The sequence below is a fragment of the Chondrus crispus genome, genomic scaffold (assembly GCF_000350225.1).
Source record: "Chondrus crispus Stackhouse genomic scaffold, scaffold_76, whole genome shotgun sequence".
Taxonomy (NCBI): Eukaryota; Rhodophyta; class Florideophyceae; order Gigartinales; family Gigartinaceae; genus Chondrus; species Chondrus crispus.
In genome coordinates, this window is record NW_005178685.1 from 106,559 (window position 1) to 114,924 (window position 8,366).

The window sequence follows — 8,366 nt, forward strand, 5'->3', positions numbered from 1 at the left end:
CAGGTGCATATACCAAACGCCAAGACTTGGAAGAGGGAGACTGGCGACTGAATAATCCTAGGTTTAGTGAGCAAAACCTCGCCGCCAATCTTGCACTTGTTGGTGAAATAAAAGCGATTGCCCATGATGTGAAATGCACTCCAGCACAGTTAGCACTGGCTTGGGTGCTTCATCAAAGTCACAACTATGTGTGTATTCCTGGTACGCGCAGCCCTAAACGGGTGACGGAAAACGCCGGAGCAATGCCCCCTTCACACTTGAGATCTCAAGTGTGGACGTCCGCGTCCACATGTGCCTGCAGGACCGACCGGATTGTGGTTCCCCCCCTTCGTGGAGGCACGCCATTGCTGCGGAGGCGGCACGCGATCCCTTATTACGTGTCACGGGGTCGGCGTGGGGCTCTAGGGCAAGGGAGACGATGCAGTCCGGAGCGCGACAGATGCCCGGCTGGCCTGGTGGCGCGGCTCCGCCTTTCCTGCGTGCCACCACCCGTTTTTCGTCGTTCCTCGTCGCTGCCTCTCGGGCTTATCCTCGTCGTTTCCTCGTTTGCGTTGGGGAGCCGTACGGACGCAACCTCAGCAGCGCCTCGTTCTCGTCCGAGCGGCGAGAGCGACCGTCTCTCAACGCCCCATCCTACCCGCGCTGATAGACGGCGCCTGGGGCGATCGTACATCCCCTTTCGGTGGGGCAGGAGGGGTTGTGTGTGGGACAAGGGGGCGCCTGCCGTCGACGGCGGCGCGCGTGCTCGAAGTAAGAGGGAGTCGGTTTGCGGCGGGCATCTTGGGATGGAGCACGGCTCGGGGTACCATGCGGGCCACGTGCCGGCGTGGTGGCGTTTCGCACTCGACCCTCGTCGGCGGGCGGCATACGTGGCGGTCCTTACACTGGGCAAGCGCACTGTGCGTACGTTGTAGGGTATGCTGCAGAATGACGGTTGGCGCACGTCGGGCGCGTGTTCCGCCGTTTTCTGAGGTGGCTTGTAGAGCCCTCGTCCTTCGCTCCCTGAACCCTCACCAGCACCGCCGACAGTAGACAAACTCCCGCTCCACTTTGCGCTGTCCCAGTCCTTCCCCGACAGTCACGATCGATCATCTCCGCTCCGTGCTATCGGCCGTCCTATCATGGCCGACTCGACCTCTCTTCCGCCTCCGCCTCCGCCTCCGCTCGATGGCGGCGGCAAACCCGTGGCGGCGGGCGCGTCCGTCGTCGCGATTCCTTTGCCAAGCGGGGTCGGGTCATCGAGCGCGTCCCCTGGATCGCGAGAGGACGACATCGCTCTGACTCGTACGGCCCCGCTGGCTCCGCCGGCTTTCCAGAAGTCCCGTTCCCGCTCCACGACCGTCTCCGTGGAGCTGGTGGCCCCTCCCGTGGAGCCACCCACAACCGGTTTTCGCGTTCCGTCCGGCTGCCCCTTCGGCCCCAGCGGCCGACGTCCTTCCCGTTGCGCATTCGGACGTCGCGCGCGACCACGCCGCTCCTGCTGGCGCGTCCTTCGGCCGTCGTCCTCCTGTACCTCCCCCCTCCTCTTCCGGTCGGGAGGGGGAGTTGGCCTCTGCCACGCGGTGGTTCGGGGTTCCGTCTTCCGATGCCCCACTGCTCTCTGTCGACGAGCTGCAGTACCCCTGGTCGGGCAGGGGCCGTTCGGGGGTCACCGTAGTGGAGTTGATCTCGTGCGGGTGGCTTCGGTCCGATCTCGCCCGCGTGTTCAAGGTATACGAGGCGGGCGGCCTCGAAGAAGCGTCTTCGGCCCTTCGTCGCTTAATGGCCGAAGGCGGCGGGGTCGGCTACCAGCTCCCGGACGAGCTGCCGGGCGACCGTACATTCGTGTACCGTGTTGCGGAGGTCATCTACGTTGATCATATGGGGGCGTTCCTGTCCGGGTCGGTGCGGGTAGACCCCCGACGCTTCGTGCTGTCGGAGTTGGCGGGGTTATACGTCTCGCCCCGCCCCTACGCCTTCACCAAGCCCCTCGTGGCTCTACAGAAGTCCTCGTGTTCCTTGATGCGGCTATATGCCGTGGGTTTCGCTCACTACGATTGGTCCGCCTACAGGAGAGACGACGAGGCGGACGGTCGGGTCGTCCCATCCGCTGCCTTTGCGTCCGGCTTGACAGTGGGGGATTTTCCAGCTCTCCCGGGGAGCGTGCGGGAGAGCTTTCCTTCACTAGGGGTACACCCCCTTCTGACTCCCATCCTGAAGTTTTTTGGCATCGCGTGCGCCGACCTACAGCATCCAGCCCACTCGCGGCTCGCTTACGACTATGAGCGCGAGTGGGCGTGGTCCGTATGCTGCGCCTTCATGTCGGAGGTTTACATGAACAAGCGGCTGTTCGTTCAGCCCGGCCCCACGGTTGCGTTCGTGATGCGCGTCGCGTCGGGCCTTCCCGACGTCGCGCTGCATCCGTCCTAACACGGGTCCAGTCACGCCCCTTGGACATTCGGCCATGCTATTAGCCTCATGGACCGCGCCAGCGAAGTCACCCCTCGGAACCACCGTTCGTGGATGGACTATACGACCGGAGCTCGCAGCTCCTATCTCACGTGCGATCCCACGGCGGACGCCTTCGTGGCGCGCTCTCCCCTCGTGCGGTCGGTCTCCGGCAACGCGCAGCCGAGGGGAGGGGTCGGGTCTGAGCATCGGCGCGGGCGCCGTAAACGCTACAGAGACCTCGACGCCGTGGCCGTGGACTACGTTGGCACCGCTGTGAACCCCTTTCGGCCGACGTTGGTCGTCGGCCTTGGTCCTGTAGGGTACCCTGTCTCTGCAGCGACTGTCCTCCCCATCCCACCGCTCGATGCGGTGGGGCAGGACACGCCCCGGGGGCGTCGCGTACGCGAGCTGGTGCTCCCCCACGGGGAGCTGGCGGCGTCCCCTAGCAAAAATGCATGCATATATTTTACTTAAAATTTGCCAATATGTGGCCGCGCTACACTTCATGGGCCAACAATTGTTCGTTACCACGTTGCAGATCGGTAACACCCATTTGCTACATGGCTGATACATTGTTGTCACAGTAATACTGGCCATGTAAGAAAAGTGTGATGTCGGCCAGGTGCCGGACTCTACAGTATTTAATGGCCGGTCGATATATATGTGTGATAGAACTATATTTGCCATACCCGGGGTTTCCTCTACACGGTCCTTATTAGAGCCATCCCGATGGCACATGTCAACGCTTGTGCGTTCGTCTTTGTAAATCTGGGAGTAAGACTGCTTAATTTCGCCCGGGTCGGAATCCTTGTACGCCACGACACTGCTAATCATATAGGCGTCTGGCACAGCAACATGGCGTCCAGGACGGTGGAACGCGGCTCGCCAAAGCCGTCACCAGACGTGGAGAGGGAGTTGTACATGAAAGCGCGATTCTCCTTGGACAGAATGCCAAACCCGTGCATGGCACGCTTGACGTACTTGTGCCTATCCAGGTTAATGATGTTCCCAGATTCTTTATCGAAAACCAAGCCGCGGATAAAGTAAGAAGGGTCATACTGTATTCTCAACAAGGGCTCCGGGTAACCCAGCTTGTAAACAGGCATCTCTAGAGACTTTGCCGCGGAAAGCGACTGTTGTACTGGGCACGTACCTGCCGTTCATGGTGCTGGACCGGGTGCCGTCTTTCACGCGGTACAAGCTCCAGCCCTCCAAGCCGGCGACGCCGTCCGCGATTGCGCGCTGCCCCTCGCGCGTCCTCCTTACCCACTTCCTGCTGGTCCTCCCGATCATCCTTCTCTCGCACCCGCTCTTCTCCTTCCTCGGCTGCGCAACGCCCCCCTCCGCCCTCTTGTCCCTCCCCACCCTCCTGCTCCAGCTCGCGTTCTTCTTCATCGTAGAGGACTGGGCCTTCTACTGGGGCCACCGCGCCCTGCATTCCCCGTTCCTGTACACACACTTCCACGCCGTGCACCACGTGCACGCCGTCCCGTTCGGCGTCGCGGCGGAGTACGTCTACCCGTTCGAGGTCCTGTTCCTCGGCTTGATCTACGACAGGCCCCGTATTCGGAACTTGGGAAGCTCTTTTGCTTCTGATGCGCTGGCTTTCAATGCACGCCTGGTTTGAGATTCTCTTAATTGGCGCATGTCGTCCAAGAAATAGGTTCGTTTTGCTATTCTACCGGAAATACGTTTCTTTGTTTCCATTACTGATATTTGGTGCGATATAGAATCCACGCTGTCGATTCTCTTCCCGGTAAAAATACCTGCGCGTTCCATGCCCCCCTTCACGCATACCTGTCCACAACCGGATTGCTTTAGTCCATTCTGAGCCCAGTCGCACAGTGCGAACATGTAGACAACGCTGTTTAGATTGTGCTCAAGAAAACAGAGTACGCGCCCTTAATATACGTGTATGAAACCTCCACTCCCTTCGAAGCTCCCCGCAACGTAACATGATCTGCGTGCTTCATCATTTTCATACACATCTAAAGATTTGTACATTATAGACGCATTATTAGCTGCCTTCTCATCCAAAACCCTATCCCACAGGACGACAGAGTTGTTTTCATTGACGGCTTCTGAAGCAGCATTTGCCGTCATTTCGAATTCCCGTATGTAGCACTCAACAAGGGACTGGCCTAAATTGCATTTTAAAGCTTTCGAAGCCTCATTTATTCCTAGCACCCGTTTGGGATGCCGGAAAGAAAAACCGTCATATTTCTCGAGAGTACTTTCGCTCTTCAATGCGGCGGAAACTTCATGAACATCTTGCTCCAGGTCGAGCCTCGGTATGTGTATGCCTTCTCGCAGACTATACATGCCAGCGGAAGCTTGAAACTTAACGTTTTCTGTAATAGATTCTGCAACTAGGTGTGTTGCTTTGCACCTTCGGTTCAGGTCCCCAATATATCCCTCCATTGCCCATTGCGATACCAGTGAGACCGGACCACAATCCCTGATGCAATCTTCTAGGTGAAGCAATAAATGGTACACATATTTGAATATGTGTAGTCTGGAGGGGTCTTTTTTATAGTACTCCTTCATAGAATGCTCGAAAAAGGATACCGAGAGTCTTCCTATCCGCCTTACATCCTCCTCGAAAAGCTCCCAGCGATTGACAAGCTCACAGAGCTGAACGAAGCTCCACCAACCTTTTAACATACTGTCTGGAATGACGTCCTGCAAAACAGCTGCACTTGTACAATGAACAAATAATTTCCATTCGGATGCCTTCCACTGCTCCATCTTATCAAATGCTCGTGGTCTCCGAACACTGGAGCTTATACCCACACCAGCATTTGATAACGACTCATTCACGAGGCGCAATGTTTCTTTTTCTTTTAGTACAGCGAGCTCCCCGAGCTCAGACACCTCGCCCAGCCATATTCCCACAATGTTTTGGCAACATTCTGATAGAGGAGGTGCATGATATCTATCGGGAAGCTGCGGAATGCCCTCATGAAAGGCATTCGCTTGACAACTCCTGTAAGATCTCCCAACTTTACTCCTGCGCGTTTCGAAAGATACTGAGCATCTTTCTTCCTTCCGTCGGCCTCGGCCTTCTTTATCGTGTTCAGGGCTTCCATGAAACCTTCTTCGTCGCGGAGAGGGAGTGATCGCGCATTATAAAGCCTTTTTAGAACGGTCCTTTCCCGACCAGTAGTGCTATCTGCCTCCGTATATTCGTCGGGAAAGTAGTGATGCCTATGCGGGGGAGAATATCTCCCGAATATTGTACAGTATCTACACGGGCAATACCCGTTCGCACTGACCAAGTTTGTCAGCTTGTCCATAGCTTGTAAGTCCCCCTCCGTGAAAAAAGGTCGACTAAGATCTTTTCTGTTTTTCCGTTCCAGAGCCTTACACGTCGCCCCTCATGAGGCTCTTCTAGTTCCTGAAATAGCGGCTCCATGAACGAGACCACATCGGTTGGAGCATTCGGACCAGGCACAATTACAACAGGGAGAATACTGGCAAGCTTGGATCTGCGCGAGGGAGGTAGGTTTAAAACTTGCATGACAATTGGCCAGTAGCTGTGCTGGGATGACTTGAAAGCTTGCACTCCATCTGTGGAGACCGAGAGAAAAATCCGGTTTACGACGCTGTTTAAACTTCCCATCTTCTGGGCAACTTCCTGAAATAGTCTTCCAAAGTAAAAGTCTCGGAAGACTTTTTCCCCCTCCCCATACGCTTCCCGAACCCTTTCTTCATATTCTTGTAGCAGCATAGGTCCTAAGACTTTATCCTGGAGCCAAACTTTGAGAGAATCCCATGAGAAAATGTACGTGAATCGATTTGGTCGCGCCGCACACCTTGCAGTAGAGCATGGGGCGAAACTGCCGTTATCGCGCTGCTTTAGAGCCCCATGCCCAGAAGGGCAACAAAGATAATCCTGAAAACGAAGCCCAGAGTGTGTCAACAATGCCCCTTTCATACTCCGCCATGAGATGTACTGTTCACATTGTTCATCTTTCAGTAGATCTGTCATGAGAGCTTCGGTGACACCGCTATGTCGCACTTGTAAACCGACAAGCCTGGCGTGATTGCGCATGAAGAGCATGAATCTGCTGTTGTCTTGAATGTCATCGAGTAAACTTGAACTACAGCTTACTGTATTCTCAGATTCTGTCGTAACATTTACCGTATTATCCGAACTTGACCTTGTACGAAGCACCGCCATAGGGATGGACGGGGCTGCATACTCACCATTGATATCATCGGAATGCACAGTGCTATCTGTGTCGATAGGTGGACACGCGTCGTCCTCATTGGAAGCATTTTCATCTGCGTCTGAGGTAATTATTTCGCTGTTACGCTAAGCACGCCTTAAGCCCATGAGTTGTTTTCGAAGGCGTCTTTACTACCACCGGCAAGGGAAGGGGACGCTTCGGCACTGTCATCCAGGGAACTCTCGTCTATCAAGGGTGCTGATGTTTCACCGAAACTTGCACCATCTCCGGTCATGCGCTCAAGGGCATTATTTTCATTGTGAATTGCGGAGCTCCCCGAAGAACTCTGCGTTTCGTGTGATCCAGAGCTCTCTGGGCTCTCGAGATCATCAATTGGTATCGCTCGGGGAGGTGGGATCAGCTCGTGGAGATTTCTGGCTTTCGCAGAGCGCCAGTGTGCGAATGCCGTGCTTCTTTGGACGTAGCGCCCCCGGGGACAGGGGCAATCAGAACGATCAGAGCAGAGATACGCAAAAGATCGTCTACGCTTCATTGAAAACAGGAGGAGAAACCGGGGATGGCAGAGCGTCGGGGAATTTCCGGAGTCCCCACAGACGGCGGGTTTTAGTCCTCTGTGGAAGGTTTTATGAAAAAAATCATTTTACTCCGGCCATCATGGACAACTGTTATACCCTTCTGGGCCGCCCGCGATACACCCGCCCACCCAGGCGCTGGCGCGCGGGCGCTCGCGGACGCCGCTTGCAAACCCGCGCCACGCGCAGTGGCGCCGCGGGCCCGGCATCACCATCCCGTCCGAGGACTTCGACTTCGCGTTCATGCAGGAGAAGTTTGATAAGGCCTCGCTGGCGGAGAGGGAGGAGGGAGAGGTTAAGGGGTACGTGCAGGTTGAGGTGAGGTACGATAAGAGCAAGAGCTTTTTCGATGAGCTCGTCCCGGAGAAGGAGATGGGGACCGAGGGGTATAACGCGGCGGCGAGGATGGCGACGGCTATGGAGACGTTTGGGGAGGCGGGGACGGAGTATCATGGCAGGCATGGGTATCGAAATGGACGAAACAGGAGAGGGAGCGGGAGAGGGAGAGGGAGGAGGGGAGCGTTCAATGGACATGTTGGCGGTCCCAGGGGGAGCCCTGCGATGGATCGGGCTGAGGCGGGGAGGAGGGTTGGGAGATAGGAGAGAGGAGGGCTGCGTGTTGTTCGTTCAGCGCAAACGAGTGGCTTTGCTGTGCTCGAGAGATATGTGTATTGTGGACGCTTTTGTTAAGAACGTGGGTCGAGGGCGCAAGGTGGAGAGGTGTGAGTGAGGTAGGTGCTGATGATGAGGAGATAGCCTTGCCGAGACCCTTGGCGTCCCGTTCGATCGACACGTCGAGCAACTCGGGGGCGCACGTACGAGATGCTCGTTTGCGCGGTAAGCTCGAGGAAACCTGCTGTGTACGTGCTAAGAAAGGGTCAATTCTAAAAAATCAATCCATCGTCCCCCCGTCCTCAAACCTCAACCCCTTCCGAGAAAACCACTGCCCTGTCATCTGATACTCTCCTCCACTCTTTCTGATCCATAATAATGCAATAGACTGTGCATCTTGCGGCGTGAGCAGAAATGCCACGCTATATGCGGGCCCAAACAATGGGGCACAACAAACGCCTCGCCAGACGCAAAACCGAGCGTGTAAGAAGAGAAAAAGCACATCAATACCAACAATACCAACGTCAGGCCTACAAAGTTTGCAAAAGTGACACAAAGA

At 55.9% G+C, this 8,366-nt stretch overlaps 1 protein-coding gene; it reads left to right on the plus strand.

The window, feature by feature from the left end:
• The first annotated feature begins 7,667 nt into the window (after positions 1–7,667).
• Positions 7,668–8,061, plus strand: CHC_T00007504001 (hypothetical protein). XM_005711104.1 is given in 2 exon segments: positions 7,668–7,925; positions 7,926–8,061. 1 exon segment carries the CDS (start codon positions 7,668–7,670, stop codon positions 7,923–7,925), a length of 258 nt encoding a protein of 85 aa, XP_005711161.1. The 3' UTR covers positions 7,926–8,061.
• Positions 8,062–8,366: the final 305 nt, after the last annotated feature.